General features: G+C 36.8%; 1 protein-coding gene across 3 annotated transcripts in view; it reads right to left on the bottom strand.

Moving 5' to 3' along the window:
* Positions 1 to 23,958, bottom strand: part of SUCLG2 (succinate-CoA ligase GDP-forming subunit beta) — a 302,213-nt gene that overhangs the window by 88,635 nt on the left and 189,620 nt on the right. For all 3 annotated transcript variants that reach the window (XM_037800053.1, XM_037800047.1, XM_037800036.1), the window contains exons 8-9: positions 19,166 to 19,327; positions 16,894 to 17,036 (exon numbers count right to left, since the gene is read on the bottom strand). In XM_037800053.1, the coding sequence (XP_037655981.1) occupies positions 16,894 to 17,036; positions 19,166 to 19,327 (305 nt within the window). The remainder of the gene's footprint in view (positions 1 to 16,893; positions 17,037 to 19,165; positions 19,328 to 23,958) is intronic.

Genomic DNA, 23,958 nt, shown 5'->3' on the forward strand with positions numbered 1-23,958 from the left:
CATCTGGGTCATTCGCAATTCTTCTAGGCTCCATATTTGGTCCTTTTCTCAAGCCAAGGACGTGGAAGGGACACAGGAGTACGGGTTGTGACTTCATTCCTTTCTAGCTACAGACACAGCAGTCCCCACAACCCAAAAACAGCCAGCCTCTGCCTTCCCCATTCCTAGAATCCTCACTCAGGATAACAACAAGGCATGCACATCTAGCTGTCATTTCCTTTCCTAGTCTAAAAAGCTGAGAGGAGAAAAAGGAGAAAGCATGCTACCAGGTAGTGGACAAAAACACAAGCAATGGAATCTTAATGGTCATTCCTCCTGTAAAGTGTTACATACATAAATGGCATTAAGTAATGAGCAAAATATCACTGAGCATACTATTCTGACGTCTGGAGACATGGGCTGGCACCCCAGAGCTGGTATAGCAATTTAAGTCTACTTAAATTAACAAAATAAAAAGAGCACACAGTATAAAAGCCTCAGTTAACGAAGGCATTAAGAGCTCACCAATGAAAACATTTTTGCACTTGTTAGAAAACAGGGTTCTTTTCATTGCAACAATGGCACAGCAACTTTGAGCTTCTCTTCCACATAACAAAATCCACGTTGCTTGGAAGTTCTGATTAAAGGGGAATTCCTGCAGTTCATACAGCACATCCCCAAGAGGGGTTCCAGAGGACAGCCTCTGGGAAGCAGCAGGAACTAAACAATTCAGATGAGGTCCTGTAACTTGCCAGCTCACTACAATTTGTCCTATAATATGTCATCAATGAAAACACATGCCTTGTAGTTCTAAACCTTTAAATCAAATGATTTGCTGAGCACGAAGCACTCAAGTTTCATCACCATGAAATACTGACTTTACATGTGTGTTTCCTCCATCTACCCTCAGAATTGATTTTTCTTTTCCTTGTGTAAGGCCGGACAGTTGGGAACCTGAAACACCCTCTGGAAAGATAACTTCATCAGGCTAAGTTATAGAAAAGTTCCCTCAGAACCACAGAATTTGAGTAAGCATGCTCTTCTCTATGTCTGTTTCACTCTGCCTCTTAGGGATGCTCATTTTCCCTATTCGCCTAATAAAACGTCAACAGGATTCAATTTATGTGTAACTAATTTATAAATAATTTTTAAGTCTTCATGTTTATTACGTTGACTCTGAGAAATCAAGGGTCAGGAGAACATTCACGTAAGATAAGGACCAAGTCTGCTGTGTGATTCAAGTCAGACCATTCAGTAAGCCTGATAATTTCAGGTGGCATAAGTCAGTAATAAGTTTGGAGACTGTTGTAATGCAAGCTGAGTAAAAAAGTTGACACTCATGGATATTTTTATCAGAGGGATTTAAGTGATTCCATACTTTGTAAAACCAAGGATAGACAATTTCAGTTCTGGATTCTGGCCCTGACGTGAATCCATGAGTATTTTCTTGTGATTACCTTGAAGGGATCTCTAAACCAGAATAGCTACTTATATTGCTTCCTGAATAACTGTCACAAATCTTCAATCTACAAATTTATACAAACCCTCCTTGTCTCTGTAGACCCACATTCTGAGAATACTGCCTTTTCCATCACTCATTCTCATGGCCATATTGAGGAATCACCTGGAGAGTTTAACAGTTCCTGATGCCTCTGTACCTCTTCTTTCCTAAGACTCCCACTTAACTGGTCTGGAGTACTTAGGGTTTGGGCTTGAGGAGTGGCAAAAGCTACCCAGGTGTTTCTAATGAGCACCTGTGCCAGTCTGGATGTATTATGTCCCCCAAAAAGCCATATTCTTTGATGCAACTTGTGGGGGCAGATGTATTAGTGTTGATCAGGTTGGAATCCTTTGACTGTTTCCATGGAGACATGACTCAATCAACTGTAGGCGAGACCTTTGATTGGATAATTTCCATGGAGGTGTTACCCCAACCATTCAAGGCAGGTCTTAATTGAATCACTGGAGTCCTATAAAAGTGTTCACAAACAGAAGGAGGTGCTGAAGCCAAGACTGATACTTTGAAGAATGCACAGGAGCTGAGAGAGGAGCTGGAACACAACCTGGGATCAGCAGATGCCAGCCATGTGCCTTCCCAGCTAACAGAGGTTTTCTGGACACTACTGGCCTTCCTTCGGTGAAGGTATTCTTGTGTTGATGCCTTCATTTGGACATTTTCATGGCCTTCAGATTGTAATTTTGTAACCAAATAACCCCCCCTTTATAAAAGCTAATCCATTTCTGGTATTCTGCATAATGGCAGCGTTAGCAAACCAAAACAGCAGCCAAGTTTGAGAATGAAAGTCTTTAGAAACTAACTCTAAGACCCTCCATTTGGCTGATTTGTTTATTATTATTATTATTATTTTATGCAAAGCCTAGGTCTTACTCATCTCTTTATTCCCAGTGCTTGACAGTGCAGTTTTCACACATCCTCACAGCCACAGTCTATAAATAGAAAACTGATGGAATATTTGATTAGTGCCTGCCTGGTCCACTCAACTGTAAGCTCCATGAGAGAAGGGATGGTCTCTCTTTTGTTTCCCATTTCCCCACTCTTTGTACAACGGGAGAAATATGGTGCAGAATGAACAATTACATTGCTGAATGAAAGAAATGAAGTGTTCCAGAGTGAAAGAGTAAAATAAATAAAAATAGCAGCGAACATGTACTCAGGCACTATGTGCCGGGAGTCCTTTTAAGCACTTGGGAAACATTAACTCATCTATTCATGATCTCAAATTTAAATAGGTACTATTATCATATCTACACTGAGGCACAGACAGATTAATAAGGAAGTTGCCCCAGGCCTGGCAGTTAGTCGTATAGCCAGGATTCAAACCCTGGTAGCCTGGCTCCTGAGTCCTTTTTCTTAGCAACTAGATTAAAAAGTGCCAGCCAGTGTGAGAGGCCACCCAACTGCCCCCTTTACATAAATGACACAACAATCATCAACCTGAAGACAGTCACCATGGCCACTGCTTTTATGAAATGACTATCAAGTGCTAGGCACTGCTACACACTTCAATGTGTTGATGTCATGTAACACCACAAGTTACTAACTCCACTTTATAGATCAAATAAGTGAGGTATAGGGAAGATAATCAACTTACCAAAGGTCACGTAGACAGGACTCAGCTGAGCTCTGTCTGTTGCTGAAGAGCAATCCATTAGTTCCATACATAATAAGCCTTCTGGCTGGAGAATTACACATATTTCTAAAAAACCTATCTAAGGTGCATGACAAGAATACACTGCAACCATATCTTGGGCTGTGGTTCTCACTAATCTCTCCATATCTTCACCAGCATGTGGTCTGATCTCACACATCAAAGCTGCGTCACACCCACATTTAATTTATATGAAGCCAACTATATAGGCATAGGGACAGAATGAGCAACTGAGCAACGAAGAGCCCAAAGTAACAAATAAAATCTCCTGGGTGACCCCACTGCCATTCTGTTCAAAGAGCATAGTCCCTGAGGGAGAACGGGAGGGGATGTGCTCTCTGTACTGGGTCAGCATCTCACCACACTAATGGGACTCTTCCGCTTAAAGGTAATAAAATGTGAGGGCATTTAAGAGATATTTGAGCTAACTGTGTATAAATATGTTTTCCCTTATGCACTGTCTTTAGAACCTCACCCTCATGTAGGATGCAACTCTATTTGTACTGTGGCTCCTGAGAGCTAGAGACTACAGCAGAACAGGGATGAAAACTGGAAACACATCCTGTTTCTTTCCCGGCCCATCCTCTAAAGGAAGCATGTACACCCAATAACATGGTACAACCTCAAAGATTGAAGAAACAAGCAATAGTATCTCAACCTTGTTAATTAACATGTGAATTAAAAGAAAAGCACACAAATTTCAATCCCCAGATGGCAGGTGACATAAAGACAATTTGTTAAATAGTTCCAGCCACGCTGACCATAGAGGAATCCGTAAAAGAAACCTGCAGAAAGAGCCATCATGATAATGAAACACAAAATTGTATTTCTTTAAAAAAACAGTGATTTTTCATTCCTTTACAAATATCAAAGAAAAACTCAGCAAAGACCTTATGTCACATAGCATCATGTATCAATTTTCTTGGCCAAACATAAAAGTTGATTCAATATCTCCATCTTGAAACACTCTATTATCAAGACATTTGTCAAATACTGATACTGAAAGAAATGACCACTTCCTTTTTTCCCCAAATAATACAGGGAACCCAAGTAACAATAGAAGGTTGTATTTGGTCACCAGAATAGACAAGAGACTGAATCACAGCAAAACACTTACAAATCAAGAGGCGGAGAAAAAATACCTAAAGAGATTAAATGCTTGGAGAGCAATAATAGGAAAGAAATCTCTTGTGGAAAGAAGAAGCTGATGGTAACATAATGGGAGCAAAAAAGAAATAGATCTACTTCAACGCCTGAGCTCAAGATGAGGTAACTTCATAAAGTTTATAGAAAGTCAGTTGAAAATTGTATAACTTGCTGTATGCTACTTTTAGAGAGAGGGGAAATAAAAGTTCTCCATGAGGGAGTTTATCTTCAGAAAAATTTATTTTAAAAGCCACTTGAAGAAATTGTCTATTAGCCAGTACATTATCCTTAATTCTCATACGGGTGGAAAAGACATTTTAGAATTAAAAAAGTCCTCTGAGTTTATTGTTGGGACATATTGTTTTAGCTCATGGTTCCACAGGCAGGCAGTTTTATTCATGAAATTCAAGAGAAAAACCTGGGGTGGTGTGCGACTGGCCTGAGGGGCTTGCTACCACTCCTGAAAGAAATTACTGTGTGAGGGATGCCATACGGCAATTGGCCTGGCTTGGGCACAGCTGAGGCCAGGAGAGAAGAGAGAATCCAGGTGGGGACACAGAGGCAAACAAGGCATCAAATTTGATGGTATCACCACAAACATGGGGAATGGGAGAGAGAAGTACCTTCAAAGGAACAACAGAAAGAGGCATGGGAAAGCGATAAAAGCAAAGAACAATATGGTTATCACAGTCCATGATAAATTTCATTTTGGTGCCAAGATTTACAGTGCACAAATTCCTTTACGACACTGTTATTCACAAACATATCATCCATACCTATAGGGGAGTGTATCTCACACAATCAGTGGTGAAGGTCCAATTTTTTGTTTTTAATTACCTAACAGTCACTGACTGATATTTTTGTAAAAGACAATAGTACAAATTACCAGAAAACTGATCTTACACTTGGATGTCCTGGTAATGGCAATTTGCAATAAAAGTTCCTAAATGCTTATTCTCAGTTTCTATACTCAACACAGACCTATAACGGTTCATGCATCAGCACCGATCCAACAGCACACTTTAGTTAGACCAGGGTGGGCCAGGAGCTCTCCGTCACAGGTATACAACTGGAAGAGAAAATGAAAGAACAGGGCTGTGTCCCAATAAAATTTTATTTACAAATGCAGGCAGTGAGCAGGATTTGGCCAGGGGCTGTATGTTTTCCTGGCCCTGCTCTGGACCAATGCTTCTCAAAGAAATAGCCTGGGGGTCCTATGAAAAAGCAGATTCTGATTCAGAGGGGTGCGGTTATTGGGTTTGAGACTGTGCATTTCTAACAGCTTTCAAGTTGATATCGATATTGATGGACCACAGCCATAGCTTACATTTGGTGTAGTCAGGCTGTATAGACTCTTTGCGATGTGACCTTGAGTATTATAGGTGCTTTGTACTGGAGCTTTAATGAGCATTTAAGAGACTACATAAAGACTATATCTGTCAGTCAGGAATACATCTTCCTGAAAGCGAGGCCCTGAAAGGGATGATTACAATCAGAAAAAAAAATAATAAGGACATCCCTATTGGAATCAAAGACATCAAATATTGGATGGCTTCTCATCTCGCAATCAGCCCAGAACTTGACGCACAGTAGGTGATCAAGAAATAAGTGTTGACTGCTGGCTGAATGCAGGAATACCAAGCCGTTTCCACAAGGAGGAGGAAACTGGGATGTGGGGCTTTAGATTCTGTCCTGTTACCTTACCTAACTACTGCATATTTACATTGTCGATAAACTGGCACAGCTTTGAATAGGTAGTGCTTTTAAGATTGTAGCTGTATAGAGAAGTTGAATCACAGAACTTATTATTTCAGTAGAAGTCCACTTTTCATGCTTTTTTACTTTTGTCTCTTTCTCCTTTGTAAATTTAAATATCAAATACCTGTTCTTTGGAATTCAGTCACCACTGTCAACATCTGGATTAACTAAAATAGCTAAGCGAAATGGGGAAGAAGCTCCACTGATGAAATTCAACTACTAGTCCTGGGCCACAGGCACACAAAAAAAGATCAGAAATCATCATCCAAATACAGGCTGATTCAGGCACTTCGCCTCACACCTGCTACCCCAAAGCCAGCAATCTGGGATCACAAAGACACAGTGAAGACTCTGAGTCACTTATGTTTCCATCTCAGAGAAATGTACTGCAAGGATTAATGAGCAAGTGAAATCTAGAAGGTCAAGGGTTAAAGCTGCAAATGGATTCTTTGTTAGCTGTTTACGAACCTAAGGCCTCTGAGCATTAGAGCAGACACCTAAATGTTTGCTCAAAAATACCCTACAGGAGTTCTAATTGAGAAAAAGGGATGTGTCCAGAATGCTTACAGATAACGATTAATGAAAGAACCCACAGATAAGCTGGAAGAAAAATAATTAACTTAGATATGTGCCAGCTGGCCCTTGGGAATACCAACTAATAAGTGTGTTCCAAGTGCTCCATTTCAGAAGACCTCAAAAATGGTAACAGCACATTCCCAGGAGAGGGTCCTGGATATACAGATAGAATATCCATGAATGTTCAGAAGGAACCTCTAATTGCAATAGAGTTACCACCCAATTACGATAAAGTTGCAATGTAAACTATTTAAGGGACAAACTTTTTTAAGGTCCTTAATAAGGCAAACAGCATTGCTTACAATACTGGTGAAGCAAAGGAATACAAAAGTGAAAGAAGGGAAGCTCCAGCTAGGGGTAGAACATTGGACAGATTCCCCCATTGACAGTATCCATGTCACTGCCCACAAATCTGAATTCCAACTCATGTAACAACTTAACATTTCTTTCTCTGAGGTAAACTTATCAGAAAGGTCTCCTCAGATAAACCTTTTGAAAATAACAAACCCCTGTCATCTCGGGCCCCTTTCCCTTTTTATTTTCAAATTTAACAATGATCATCTCCTGATATTTTATATATTTGTTTTACATTATGCATTATTTATTCATTGGTTTTATTGTTTATCTTCCCCCTGTAGAAACTCCAGTAAACCAAGACTTTTATTTCACTGACCGCTTTATCCTCACTGCCTAGAAGAAAGTCCAGCATATATGAATTTTTGTTTGGCTGAGTTTCTGAATAGCTTTGTGTATACCTTAGTCATTCTAAGGTCTGGTGAATCATTCTTGACTTCATTTGGAACACTTTGAGGAGCTGCCCCCCAATGTTTGGGGATACCCTTTCCCCATCAGGTCATTCTTACTATGGGATTCATCCTCATGCCTAGCACCCTGACTTGTTCCTACGGCTGAGTTCCTGTCTCCTTACCTTGAATGGCACCTGTTCCCTGCACTACAGCCAGGGAACTGTAGCACTGGCTACTTGTTAAAAGACAGTTCTCTAAATGCTGACTGGCTGAATTTTGAGGAATTACCTCCCTTTCACTGTCTTCTAATAACATGCTGCTTCAGGTAAGATTCTCTCCCCACTCCCTGTGTAACCAAAGTTTGTGTGCACACACTGCAGAGGGAGCTCATCCCACCCTCTACAAAGAGGTCCTTTCCTCCACTGCTCCTGTGACCTCGGTAGACATGTCAGGTTCTAAGCTATCATCCCTACCAGAATGTCTCATTCCATTACAGTCTTGCCAGACACACAGCCCTGGCTTCTAGCTTGGGAATTCAATTGCTTCAGAGGGACAACACATTAATTTATTATTCTTTTTTTTTTTTTCCTAATTGAAAACATTCAACTATATGACTATTTACTTGGAAGTAATGAAATGTGGACTACCAATATGAATTTGTGGTGAAAAGACACTTATGGAGCACCTACCATGTTGGAATAATAGTGGAGCAAAAACAAAACCATGGCTGGAAAAAAAAAATTGTCAAGGAAGAACTGTACCTTAATTTATTTTTTAAAGAATATGGAACACATTTTGAAAGTCTACTGAAAAAAGCAACCAGAAGGGGATAGGAGGGGAAAAAGGAACAATATTTCTAGGAGATTTTGCAGGATTTAAAAAGGGAAAAGAATGAATAAAGGAGAGATGATGATTAAGTAGTGAAGAATGTAAATTGTAAATCTAACATGGGAAAGAAAAGGAGACAGGCACAAATTATAATCAAGGTGACATCTATTGGGGATTATAGAGATTAAAAATATGCCCATTTTAGAAATTCCACTTGGAGTGTCTTATTCCTTTATAAAGACTGATTTTGGTATAAGGAAAAGTTGCAGAGAATGCGCACAGTAATCGATTGATATGAGAGGCTTCTGTAAAATAACTCATTTGAGAATCCTGGCAAGAAAAAGTGGAAAAGTAAAAGTGAGTTTATTTTCCTATCAACAAATCTCATTCTTGATTCCTCTCACCACATGAACTAAATATGTCACGAAAATATTGAATTAAGGTATCAGGAAAGAGTATTAGGCCATCTCTGGAATTCTTAGCTATTTCAGAATCCAGATATTTCAGAATGATTGTATCAAATATTAATGAACAACTCACCATTAATCCTGAGATAATTAAACTCAAATTAGCAGTTTATGAAAGTAGTAGTAAATGTATAAAACGCTCAAGAGGTATTCAACTTGGCTCTGCATTAGGCTGATTTTTTTTCTCTTGTTCTACAAAGTTCCTGTATACCACTAATTTTTCATGCTTGTTATTATTGCATTTAATTGTAATCTATTCTGTACCCTAGCTTAAGCAAATCTATTTTACAAAATTCCCAGACTTGAAAGAGCTTTTAAATACTGGACTTCTTTATATAATCTTCTAACAAGGTGCATTTAAAGCACTGCCCATTATTAATACTGCTAATAAAAATGCCAGTCAGAGAGACCAGGGAACAACATGGAAAGATATTTATTACATAACATTGATGAAGTGGGGGGATGGGGGGGCATCAAAAAGAAGGGCATTCTAATTATAATCCTGCAAAGAATATATGCATAGATAACACTGGAAGATATTCTAACAAAATTATGATAATGGTGTGAAAAAAAGATCACTGTTTTAAATGATCAGAAAACTTACAGAAAACATAATGTGAAGGGACCTAAATTAGTAAGAAAATCATTTTCCATAACTGAAAAGTAAGAAACTAAACAAAAACATCCTTCTGCTACATTCACTTATCCATAGGTATAAAGGCAATATGTCTAAAAAGCCATTGCTGTTATATTCTGAAGGTTCCCATAATCGAAATCCTTCCTTTCAGGAAACAAATAAATAAGAATTATGAAAGGAAAATACTTTTTATTTTACATTCAGGCTAGATGTTTCTAACTGTCCTTTCTTGAAAAAGAAAATGGGAGTGTCATACTGTTTAATTTCTAAAGAGCTAACCATAAATATCTAAAATATTAGACTAAACACCAGTGGAAAAATGTATATTGAGTTACAATGAAATTCCTTTAATAGTTCTAAAACTATTTCTTAAAAAGAGCTAAGGATCTCATTAATAATGAAAGGACCTTACCACTACAAATTATAACATTCATCTTGCTTTAAAAATAATGGTCTTTTGCAAGAGGGAAGAGGAAGAGTACCAAGTTTCGACTTGAAATTGTACCCATAGTGCTGATTCATGAAGCAACAAATTTTATAAGTCTTTGTAAAAATTTCATGAGAAACTAAATAAACAGTAGTAGGTCAGAAAAAAAACCATGTATTAAGTGATCTCAGTACATGCTACATAATATTTAAGATGTATATATTCTACTATAATGGAATAAAGAAATTCTACATAAACCAATTCAAGGACAGGAGACAGTATGGAAAAAAAATGACAAGATATATTGAAAGACCATTCCTTTAATCTCAAACACACACATATACACACACACATACACACACATTTTCTGAGTCACTGTGAAAAAGAGACATAACAATGGAAAGCTGGGCAAAAGATATGAATAAGCAGGTCATAAGAAAAGCAATCAAGAAATGCTGAATAAAAGAAAAAATCAAATTCTACCTTTCATATAGCTAAAGAACGATAGTAATGATAGGCAGGATACAGAATTGATGACAGCACGCTACATTTCCTCAACTAGTATTAAAAGAATTAGACGATAAGTGTGAAAACCTTAAAATCTGCAAACACTTTTACCCAATCACGGCATTTCTAGGGATTCATCTTATATGAATAATCTGAGTTTTATGTAAAATTATGTGTACAATTTGGTTAACAGCAGCATTATTTTAACTTGGAAACAACAAGAATACTAAACAAAAGATATCCAGTTAAGTATACGTATATATCCACACAAGCTTGTATTATTATTTAGCTACTGAAAATGATACAGAAGATTAGACAAAGTGAAGCAAAAAGGTACATAAAAGATGAGGAATAATGGGATATAAAATAATGTCAATAACACAATACTAATTTGGTCAAAAATACTTTAAATTCACTAAAGCAAGGTACACACACACACACACACACACACACACACACACACACACATATATGCAAGTTATTTTTGTACTTTTCTATAGTTTATGTTTTCCTGGTTCAATAATTTAATCATTAGGGAAAAGGGGATGCTATTTTATAAAATATCCTAAAACAAAGACAAAAATGATGTAGCTAACGACCATGAGTCAAGCTGATTCCTTAGGCAAGCCCATGTGGGCGTGTTACTCATTTGGGAAGGAGACACTCATTCCTCATTCTCTGGTGGTGGGAGGAGGCAGGGGGAGGCATTCACTGTCTCCTCGGTTTCCTGAACCTCCCAGGGCTCCTCCCACCACACAGCTTACCACCGTGAAGAAGCAGAGACCCGCACAGTCAAAAAACTTTTAACTATAATCTGAATAATTTTTCTGTGTTTGTTCCCTACATCTAGTGATCCCACTACCAGGCTTTATTTCAATTATAAAATAAAGCCTTAAAGATAATAATAGTAAGGTTTTCAAATGCCTTGATCACTACACTATCATAAGATTATTCTTGTGATCCAGAGACCACTGACATTGTTCCCAGATGGCGATCTGCTGGAAAACACACTCTTCTGATTTTTAAGTTCAATCACTTACATTCTCAATGGAATAACATTAAGGGGGAAAAACCAATTTAACTCTTCCAATTATATATTATTTCTAATCTACATGACATTATAACTTGATTACTGTTCCATATCTCTTTAACAGTCTATAGAGGTTTATCTGTAGAGGATTCAAAATCAATTACTAAGTACATTGGGTCTAATGACAAAATTTACTAAGACATTCTGAAGTCTGTTAAATTCTTCAAATTACTTACCATGAAAAAAAAATAAGGCATATAAAAACCTGAATTTTGAGAAGCAGAGAGTAGAAACCTTTATTTTTTATTTATTTTGGGAGTATGTCAACAAGGAGCATGAAAATAGATTAAGAGGGTTCCATTATGGATGCTTTTAAAATGTGGTAGCTATCAGACACACTGATCGCATGATATGGAACCAACTGCTATTACCAAAACCCAGCTATTACTGAGAAGTATTGGCACATAAAATTGGATGACTGTGAGTTGGGCATGGAAGTCCAGATCTTCTTTGAAATTCTGATCAACTGCTCATCAGAAAAAGAAATGCAAAATCAACATTTACCAATGCATGACAGTGGGAAAATCACTGAGAGGGCAGGAAGAAAAATGAGCCCAGAAAAATGAAGGCAGACAGTTTAACATTCTCCAGGTAAGCATAGTGGTTACACTACACAGTGGCTATTCTAAGTGAAAGGGGAAGCCAAATGATAGACTGTAAATCTGTAAGAATAAGATCATTTTTATTCCTCTCCAACTAGACTATCAGGTAGAATATCACCATAAAGAATGGCTGCCTGGACTTTTAATTTTCAACTCCACATGAAAGTAAAATTTGTTTTCAAATAAGCCTCTAAGAATAGGAATGCGGGACAGTCATTTCAAAAATAATTCTTGTAATGTGTGAAGTATCAGGCATTATATTTGAAAATAAATCCCTACAAGAGTTCCATTACCCCAGCAAGCAAATATTCCCTTGTAGATAAGGTATTTCCGCAAATACATGTGGTATGTAATGAACTGGGTTTTCCTCCATGTCTCTGATATGAGTGTTTGTAAGAAAAAAGGAAGACATTCTGCTTTGCATTTAAATACCCTCTAAATGTACAATACTTTAAAAATATGTGAGACATTTAGCACACACTAATCCCAAAACATATTTATGAAAGTTTAAGGCATTTGTATAAACCTGCTATGCTAAAAATAGGACATGCAGTTTCACTTCTCTGGCCTAAAATTCTAAGGGTTTTGAAGCACATACCACAGAACTAAAAGAGTTGGTCTCTTCTCGAACTTATATCAAATGATACTTGATGGTTCATTTGAATCTGAAATTTTCACTTTATTAAATTATGTCTTTGTGGTTATCTGAACAAAGAATCACTGCAAACTTCTGAATCACTTACACAGTTCATCAATTTCAAAACAACACATGCAGGAACACTGGTATCAATGAACCTGCTTCAGATACCTCTCATTTTTGTAGTTGCTCATTTATTTTCTACTGTCTCAAAAATAATTCTAAATCTAAGCTTTGGAAATGATAACAGACTGAACTCTCAAAAACAACAAAAACTAAAGTTTTCATTTTGCTTTAAAAATGTTGTCAAGTAGTTCCACATATATTATCTCATTTGATACTCAAAACAATGCTTTAGAGTATTATTTTCTTATCTACCTTACAGATGAGGTGACAGGTTTAAAGAGTATAGCCAAATGGCTAAGAAACATAAGAAAAGGTGTTCAACTGCGTTAGTCATGAGGGCAAGGCACATTAAACCACAATGAGATACCACTAAATATAAACCAGAATGACTCAAATTGAAAAGACTGACAGTACCAAATGTTGGTGAAGGTGTGAAGGAACTGAACTCTTTATACACTGCTGGTAAGAATGTAAATTGGTGCACCTGGAGAACTGCTTGGCAGTATAAGTCGATGCTGAGTATATGCATGACCTAGGACCTAGAAATTCTAGTCCTAGGTATATATTCCACAGTTACATGCTCCAAAAGACATGCATTAGAATGTTCATAATAGTGAAAAAGAGGATAACAGAAATGTCAATGAAAACAATGAATAAATAAACTCTGATGGAGTCATAAAATACAGTATTACGATATTATAAGTTAGGACGCTGGTTATTTAGGAGAGGGGAAAGAGTGGGAGTAGACTAATGGTGTTTCTGGGATGCTGATCATGTTCTATTTTTTAATCTGGCTGGAGGTTACATGAGTATGTTTACTTTGTGATAATGCATCAAGCTATATACTTACGATTTGTATACATTCCTGTATGTAGGTTATACATTAACAAAAGTTTCCTAAATTTTAAAATATAATATTGATGACCTTTTAAATGGGAAATGTGTGTATGTGTGTCTCAATTCATGTAGTAAAGTAACACTATGAGGAATTATTTCCATTTTTCAAATGAGGAAACCGAGGCACATAGAAATTAACATGCTCAAGATCCACATGCAAAGTGCTAAAGTTGGGATTTGAGCCCAGGCAGTCTTGCCTCAAGGGCAAGCTCCTCTATTCCTAAATTTGTATTTGGTACTTATGCAGCACATTTCTTCCTGGATATTTAAAGGCTAGGAAAAGTGACTATAAGTTGAATCTAAACATTGCAGTACAGTCAAATCAAGCAAGGTGACTTCACCAATGCAAATTATTTGTTATTACTTTTCACAATCAGGGCTCGAGGGAGGAATAGTTTTGTTTTTTTTTTTTAAACTTTGGCCATCAGAATTGGGGTTATTGTTATGATTTATGCCATCTTTCCTTTTATTCATTTACACAAGAAATTTTACATATTCCACATGTACTCATTTTCTACACCTTTGGAATTCTAAGAGCCAAACCATAATTCAGGAAAACAAAATCCTAAGGATAATACTGTATATAATGTTTTTCCTTTAAATGTGCTCAAATTCTTAATGGATTACTACAAAGCCCTACTCCTACTCCCTATTTTATATAACTTCTTTGTCCCTATGATTTTAAGAATACCAGAGTTTGGAATTGGAAACCTTTAAGTATAGCTTGATGAATTATCACAAAGTAAACATTTTAAGTAAAAATGATGAGGATAAGATCAAATCTATTCCATCAAAAGCAGAACAAACTATTACCTTTCTCTTGTACTAAGCCCAGCTAGAAAATTAGAGAATTATAAAATATTTAACAATATACTTCATGTGCATCCAGCTTAGTAAGTGAGCCATCAAAAAGACTCAAACAATTTGGCAGAGGAACATCATTTTATAAATATTATAAACAAATAACACATTAGTTATAAAGACACTCATGTTAGGTCCAAATGAAAATCAGTATTTGGGCAAATATCAAGCAAAATAAATATAAATTAAGTTGCAGCTTTACAGCTGACATTGTAAGTAGAAATATATGTTAATCCATAATATTTCACTTGAATAATTCTGTGTTTATTACTTCATCAATAGAATTATATTGTACATATGACAAACAAGTAGTTGTTAGTAGCAGTTGATTAAAGTTTAACAACAGGCCTTTTTAAATTCTGAGTTTCAGTGTATTCAACTGACTAATCCTTGTGTCTAACAAGAAAATCAATACCTTTGAAATAATTAGTTTGGGCTCTTGGGAACCTCGACTTCTGGGCAGCTAGATGGGTTCTACCAGAAATAATTATTGCCAGAACTGCAAGCAGTTTCCTTGCAAAATCAAATCAACTTATCTATTCTGTTTTTCAGCTTCTGTTCTCTGAAATCCATGAAACATGCCAGGTTTGAAAATACATATTACATTTCTATCTTTTTAACCATCCCTGAAATTTCAAGTTTGGAAAATATACTGTGAGATGAGTTATGCATTCATTTTCTTAATATAGCTTGAGAAAAATAAAGTAACTCCCACAAACCTCTATGTACTCAAGAAGAGAGCCAATCTTTAAAAAAAAAAGTTTAAATACTCCAAGCATTTGAAAAAATTCCATAGGGTAAAGTTAAAATTTTTGAAGGCAATGTCTAAAAAAAAAAAAGTTGCTCTGATATACTTTGACAAAATTAAAATTTGGGACCAATCACTAAGAAAAGATATTTTAAAGAAAACCCAATGATTTTCCTGGTAAACTTCATCTCTCTATAGTTCTCCATTATTCTTAGCACTGAATTCCAGTAAATGCTAAAAGTTCAGTATTTTATTACAGTGAGCAGTCCTCTGGGTACTTTGTGGTTAAAGCATTTAAAAGCCTGTGGGTTATGTACATGGTATTTACAGATTTCAATTGGTTTGGAAATCTCTGGGAGAAAAATGATTCTTCCCTTAGGAAAGCGTAGGAAAAAAGGAATAAGTGAATTAATAAATGATGAGGAACTATTGATAATGTTCCTCCTGCCTAACTAAAGAGAGAAAGGTGCTTATGTCAGAATAATCAACTGTAAAACTTTCTTCATGGCTGAGTGACTCTGGACTTCAATGACTTTGCTATTCCTGAATAGTCCGTCTTAGAAAAGAGTTAGCAAAGACTTAAGGTGATCAACTAAATCATAATGAAAACAAACATACTAGTAATATAGAATGAAATTTTATGCCTATCAAACAAAAGAGGTTATTGTCAGTATACTTATTAATGGAAAGCTTCCATATTAAGTTCAGACCACATTTCTTCAAATAAAATACTATCTGGTATTGTTTTCATTTGTGGTTTCCTTAGTGATGGTTTCGATTTCCCATGTCTTCAGATATGTCAGAATCCAAAAGAATATATTAGATAAAATATATTCAATATCAAGTTAAAGATTCTCAAAGCTTAATTTATTATCTGCATATCTATCTCACAGGACTGTTAGGAAAATTACATGAGAACCATGCATATCATACATTTAAAACATTTTGATCTTTTCCAGGTAATAAGCAACTGCTAAACCTTGTTATCATAGACTATGGAGTACCTATAGTTGAAATAAATCACAGGCATTTAACTGGTTTACTAAGCTAACTGACTAAGTATTTATTGAATGCCTACTATACACCTAGCATGGGTGTGTTAGCAGTTTGGAATATAACATTCAAGAAACCTACATTCTAGTCAAGAAATGATGCATATGAACCAACAGTGAAAACTATGAGACCTGGTACAGTTATATACTACTTGGTGAATATGTCACAAACTATAATAGAGATAAAAATTAAAAAGTAGACAGAAGGACGGAGGGTCCTCATTTCCCACTGACAAATTAATCTCTATTTTCTTTCCACTCCAAATTCATAATACCTCAGCATGCCTGTTGGAGGAGGCTTGAGGCTGAGTGCTACCTAAGTCATGGAAATGTAGGACAAATCACTTCAGTGTAAGTCACTCACATAATGTTTTATGCCCGTCAATGTTTCAATGTTTGGAGCACTGTACCCTTTTATTTACTTCTGTCAAAATTTGTAAGATCCTGGGGAGAGTTTATTACCTTTCACCCAAGATGAGTTAAATCATCTTGGATCCCAATGTAATATACGTCAAGATTTGCATGTGGGGCTGCAAAGGACCTGTGTTAGCTTATTAATCCTCCACAGCAGGAACAAGACAACTCTTGATGGTGAGTGAAGAGAACATTATGCAATTTCCCTACAAACAGAGTGGTTACCTTAGGATCAGCTGTGAGCAATTTGAATGCCTGATATACTTGAGCTTCCTTTACACCACCACCGAGATCCAAGAAGTTGGCTGGTTTCCCACCATTAAGGGAAATGATGTCACAGGTAGCCATGGCGAGCCCAGCACCATTCACTGCGGAAATGCAAACAGCAAGATGCGATAAATTTTGTAACAAAAAAGGGTGCGTAAACTTTTTCCCTATCCCATATCACGAAAAGAGAACCCTTTCATTGTTTGGCTTTTTCCTGCCCTGTCTGGAATTCTGTTCAACCAGATAAGTTCACAGACTTTTAGGATAAAGAACCAGGAAATAAGCAAACAAACAATGAACCCCAAAGACTTGAATATGAGAACAAGGATCTATTGAGAAGTTACATCTGTCTGGGACACAAAAAGAAGGAAAGAGTTGAAGTAAGTAATCAATTTGAGCTAGTAGAGAGGAGGGAGTTTCAGGGTTTGGAAAGTATAGAGTGTAACTGAATTGAAAAAGAGAAAGAAAGGCTATGTGAATTTGCTAGGACCCCTGAATTACAATCTTTTTAATATTCTTTAAGGCACTCAAGTAAACAATGGAATTCCTTTCATTTTTTGCTTACTGGGCATATGCTTCTTTGAATGTGGCATCCCTTTGGTCTGAACTTGGAGGTCTTTTTAACAGAGTTCCACACATTTTTACACTTGGTGCAAACACACATATTTATATAACATTATCTGCCTAAACTTAGAAAACACGACAGTGCCAAAAAAAAGTATCTGACTCCTTGTTCCTCTTTCACAGTAATATAAAAATGTTCACTAGCACCCTGATCGTTAAAACCAGAACTAAAGTGTGCCAACATCTTAGGAACTTTTCTTAAGAAAACAGGTAAAGATTTTTGACATAAAAATTTTTGTTTCCCAGAGTTAAGTTTTATTGATCAATTGTACTTCTTTAGCTTCTTAGCTTAATTATATAAAATTACTTTCCTAAGGTTAGAAAGCAAAGAAACCTCTTGATCACAGCAGAAACTCTCAAAGTAAAGTATCTTTCATTTTTTTCTGATGTTGAATTCTCCAGACAATCCTAAATACTGAGACTATAATTAAGTCCGGGGCAACTAAAAAAAAAAAAAAGGTTTCTAAAGAATCTTAAAACAATTTAAAATGTATCATAGCTTTCTAGGCTTGTACTTGGTCAAGTCATGCACATTCCTACAGAGACTACAGAGTCTGTATTTTGTTTGTTCTAAACACACCATTATATCTGCCCCCTTTCTAATGCTTACAAACATTGAGGGTGCATTAATTTATCAGGATTAGAAGGAAGAGAGTGATCTGCTACATTATAGTTACTGCTCCAATAATCAGTATCACTTGTAACTGGATGTCATTTTGTATTGTACTGAACAGCAAACTATTGGAAGCAGTCTCTTTAGTTCTGAATATAATGATACCATTGGTTTAATGAACTACAAATCTTTTAAATTTTAATTCCATTAAGATAAAGACCTCAGTTTCCAATGCATTGAATTGGCTCTACCAGAAGCACAGCCTCTAGCAATTAAGTCAGAAGAGTAAAAATCTCAGCACTATAAGCTATGGACAATAATAGAAATTATATTGCCTCTATAGAAAGCATTCTTATCTCAGCTGAATAAGCCATTTTCACAAATTTAGATGGGAATGATGAAATAAATTGGTTTATTAACAATCTGGCATAATGGATTAAACATTTTATCATTTGCTTATCACAGAATCTGAACCTTCAGTATAATGATTAAAGAATATGTTCTTTTCTACTTTTTCTGAGAAAGCAATTTTATTTTAAATTCAAATTGCAGAATAGTTCCTAAAATATTAACGTTGACTTGAGTACCAAAGATTCTGATTTTTACCATGCAAAGTTTAACAAATGTTTTAGACCAGCAGTTTCCAACCAGGGTGATTACATCTGGAGACATTTATGGTTGTCACAACTTGGTGGGGGGAGAGAGCGTGGGCTACTGGCTTCTACAAGCATGATGCTGAACATCCTACAATACCAAGACAGGACTTACAACAAAGAATTATCTCATCCAAATGTCAACAATACCAGGATTAAGAAACACTATTTTATTTTAAATCAATGACCATTGGCCAAAGTAAAGTTTGAGAGGAAACTTCAGATTTTTTCCTAAGACTTTTTGTATACAAAAACCTCAAGAGTTTACTTGCTATTAGGAAATAACATTTCGGAAATCAGGAGTTCCACAATTCTGTAAAAATCCAAAAAGCATTCTTACCAAAGCAAGCAATGTTCCCATCCAATCCTATGTATTTTAGATCATATCTGGCAGCTTCATTTTCAATGGGCTCATTCTCTGATTTGTCATCCATGGCAAATATGTCCTTTTGTCGGAATTCTGCGTTATCATCAAAGTTTATCTTGGCATCAAAACAGACAACTAAATAAAGAAAAAAGGAACACACCTAAATATCTCTTGAGGATCTATAAATTAAATTCTCCAGGCTGGCAAGCACAGGAGAAAAAAAAAGGAAGATATTGTCATTTTTATTCATGCTAGAGGCAGAAGCAGCTTGGGCTTTCTTTACCTTTAAACTTAGGGCTATGAAGACAAATATGGCATGACCACTGTTCTCAAGGAACTTATATTCTAGTAGAGAGTAATTTACATCTGTTGGTCTTGGTTTAATAAAATAAAAACAAAAGTTACCATCACCCATTAAAAGCTATGGACTGGCACTGCTCACACAGCTTTGATTTGCCATTTTCATTTCACCGTTTTTAATATTTAACTGCTGATCATCACCTTTCTCTAATGCAAAGAGAGTCCAGAAAATAATGCTTAATCCTGTTGTCTTCCTTTGTACTTCTTCTGAGATTGCAAAATGAAACATTTATTTAATCACTATCCTCACTAATTTTTCCAAAAGATTTAGTGGAAAGAAGACTGGGCCAAAGTCAAAAGTTATCTATTTGATTCTTAACTAACTGTGTACCTTTGATAAAATAAACTTTACCATCTGGGCTTCAGTTTTCTTATTTGGAAAATGGGACTAACTAGCCCTTGTCTGCTGATATAATCACTTGGGAGTTGCTAAAACTAGAACCATTCCCTTGATTTTCAGCACCATCTTATGATGCTTCATCCAAAACATAAAACACCATGACACAAAGACTGGTCAGGATCCCATGCATTATCAGCACTGCTGTGTCTGCCTTCTGCTTGATGGTACAATTCTCCAACTATTTTAAGGACCAACAACCCTGGAACCCCTGAAACCCACTTGGTGAGAGGGATGGGCCACAGAGTGCTTTCTTGACGGGACATCGTCTATATGTAAAACCAGGCAGAGGTAGTGGGGCAGAGGAGTAGGTCTGAGTGTCTGGGTTCTGACCCCTTTTGTTATCTCCCTCAGGGTAGAAATTGGTTGTCTGTGATGATATTCAATAGTAACATTCTTTTACTTTATTTGGATGTTGATAGGCAGGACTCTCTGGCCAAGAACTTACAAATGTTACCCATTCTCCTCTAGTATTGCTGCCATGCACCAACTCTGGAAAAGGAAAAATCAGCTTTGGCTTAGCTCCCTCATAGGCAATGGTCAAAGACTTAAGTCACATCTGCTTCTTAATGAAAAGAATATATTTTGCATTACAGGATCCTGGGGTTCCTAGTCCTATGTAGAGGATTTTTCCATGAGTTTCCCCACCACAATACTTAAGCACCTTGTGATGGCTTGGAGTTATGTGCCTCAGAAAAACATGTTCTTACTCTTAATCCATTCCTGTGCGTGTGAATCCATTGTAAATGAGATCTCTTCAAGATGTTACTTCTGCTTGATGGTACAGTTAAGATGTGGCCCAAGTCAATCAGGCTATGCTTTAATTTGGATTACTGGAGTCCTTTACAAGCAGAGAGAAAGCACGCTGAGCAACCAAAAATTGGAAGTCAATGGAACCAGGAAGAGAAAGCAAAAGACGCTGCCATAATGCCTTGCCATGTGACAGAAAAGCCAAGGAATCCCAAATATTACCGGCCAGCCAGAAGACCTTCAACCAGGGAAGGAAGGAAGTCTTCTAACCTCTGAAACTGTGGGATAATAAATTCCTATGGTTAAGCTAAAGCATTGTTTGGTATTTGTTTTAGCAGCCAGAAAGCTAAAACACATCTTGATTCAAATCTGTGCAGAGCTGGCATATTAATATCTAAGGATACTTGGCATAAATAAAAGTCCAAACCACAGATCACTTAAAGTAGCAATGACTGACAAGAGACAATCTTATATAGAAGTTAATGTGTGCCTGAGTCCTTTCTCTTGCCACAAAATGCCCAACCACTGTGACCACATACTGTGAATACATGGAATAAATGAGTAATTACTTTACAGAATACTGAAATCTTAATCATAGAATCCTAAAATTACCAAAGCAACTGGCCAATGGTCTCTGCTCACTACCATAGCATTTTTCTCAACAGTTAATGACCAGCATAATAATCAATAGGAAAGCAACTTCATCCTTGGCTTCCCACTAGTTTATAAATATATTTTAATGAATTTATTAGTAACTTTAGCTCCTCCATTACTCACTGGCAAGACTACTCATAACTGACACATTTAAAATGAATGGGCAAAGGATATCAAATTGACTTCCCACAAGAAGAGTTTCAAATAAAAGAATTCTTGGTTGAGATCAATAAACCAGTAAATCAAAATAGTTTCAAGCTAATCTTTGCCCCTTATAAAGACTACAGTTACAAGCTACTTGAGAGAGAGAGCATAATTAATGGATATGTATGCGAAGTTCAGAAAACAGTCGAAGCTAAAGGCCTGCAAAGCGAGATTTTCAAAAGACCCTTACCCACAGCTATGATGTATGTGCCAAGTACAGAAAATGAGTTCGCTGTTTGTGGAGCACCTTGAGAGAACTTTATAGCTAACCCAGGGCTAGAAGGCAGTGAATGTGGAATAAAAGGGCTGCTTATTCACAGTGGCCCTTTGCCAATTGTTCCCTCCCTGTAGAGAAATCTAAGGGATATAACTAGGTCAACGTATGTCCATGCACTTTGGGAAGTTAAAAACATTACATAAACATGAGGTAAGCAAGGGGACCGAAAGATGTGAAAAGTGACCCAAAACCAAACTGCCATCCTCGAGGCCTAAATCATTTTTGGGGGTTGAGTGAGGGGCGGGTGTGGATATAAAACCCATTAAGGAGGTATATGGAGTCTCTCACACACATACTGGTTATACCTGCTTAACTATCTGCCAAAGCAGCCCAACAAGTGCTTTCCTGCCTTACTGCCTTAGTCCACAGTGCCCCATCAGCCTAAATGCTTTTCCTTCAACTTGACCTCTTTTTGTATAACTCTGGCATCAAAAGCACGTGCGTATGGATTACAACTCCTGCCATTTACTAGCCTGGTGACTCTGAGCACAAACCTCTCTTGAGCCAGAGTGTCTATAAAACTTGGATTGGATTGTTTTCTACTACTTGGTAATGGTGGCAGGGGAGACTTTGTAAAGCCCTTAGCCTAACAGATAGTCAGCACTCACTGTTGCCGTCCTCCCATATGCCCAGTGCTTTCTTATACTTACAGCTTCCAATCACTGGGGCCCAGGCTACAGAATTCTCCTTTGCTTCCTATCACGAGATATTACGTGTCCTGTTTTCCATTCTCATACAACCCCAGGTCTTTGTCTACAGCAAATCAAATGTCTATTAGACTTTCAATATGTACAAGTAACCCGAGGTTTTCACTAAAAAGCTATCTTCTAAATACAAAAGGATTTTCTCAAAGGAAGGATTTTCATGGTTGGCGTTCTAGGGATCATAATTAACAGTGAAGATTTTTTTTCCCTAAAGGAGCAGGATGAAGGGAGATGTCTTTGGTGACCCTCAAGTCACAAAGGGATAACTCTGCCTTTGGATAGGGCCAGGTGGTTACAAATCAATACAAACCAGAGAGCCCCAAATGAGAAAGTAAGTCAGGGATTAGTAAACTGTGGCTCTCAGGCCAGCCTACCGCCTGTTTTTGTAAATAAAATTTTACTGGAATGCAGCCATGCTCATTCATTTACATGTATGCCTTGCCTAAGACTGCTTTTCCAAGAAAACAGCTAGGCTGGGTAGTTGCAGTAGAGACTGTATGGCTCACAAACCCTAAATTATTTACTTACTGCCCTTTTACAGAAAAAATTTGCCAATCCCTGCTAAATCACAATTCTCACTCATTTGTATCCTGCTTTAATCAACTGATGTAACAGCCACAGGTAGCACAGTCGCTACAGTGAAGGAGAAACTTAGAATAAGAACATTCTACGAGCCTGAAAACAAAAAAACACAACAAACAAAATAAACAAAACCTGCAACTTACACAAAAGGACTGGATTAAGCCCTGAATATTGACCGACTCTTATATGCTTATTTCCCCCTCATAAGACCCCAAGTCTCTCAAATATACTTCTAGAACTGGTGGGTTAAAATGGATTGCTGTCTATATTAACAGCAAGGCAGTAAAGTAAACTTGCTCACTCAAGCCTTAGCTTTCTCACTTAATAATATGATAAACAACTATGGTGAAATGTATTTTGGGAGGGGCTGAGCTTGCTTCAGACATTGAGATTTTCAATGTCACATTAATGAAACCTCCATTCTATAGAAAATTCGTTTTGAATAAAGGCCAATCTGTGCCCAAAGTGGGTGAAAAAAACATACCTATTAATATTTATAAAACAACTTTCACCATCAAAAGCACATTGTTACATGCTTGATAGATTATACAAATGAATTTTCTTTCTGAACAAATACTTTTTTTTAAATGCTGAGGTACTTATATTCATAGGGTATTTTTGTTGTTTTGTTTAGTGATGTGAAATTCTGAGAGCTGCTAATTCAACAACCTTGATGGAGAACATGACTGGCAGTTAGAGGCTTCTGACCCTAGAGTTTTAACAGAAGAACGTACCACAGAATTAAACAAAAGAAAAATGCATTTCAGAGGGGAGACTCACACATAAAAGAAACATAAAAACAGCAGGAAATAAGACTACCATAATTAGTTTAAAAAAT

This window comes from Choloepus didactylus, chromosome 1 (assembly GCF_015220235.1).
Source record: "Choloepus didactylus isolate mChoDid1 chromosome 1, mChoDid1.pri, whole genome shotgun sequence".
Taxonomy (NCBI): domain Eukaryota; kingdom Metazoa; phylum Chordata; class Mammalia; order Pilosa; family Megalonychidae; genus Choloepus; species Choloepus didactylus.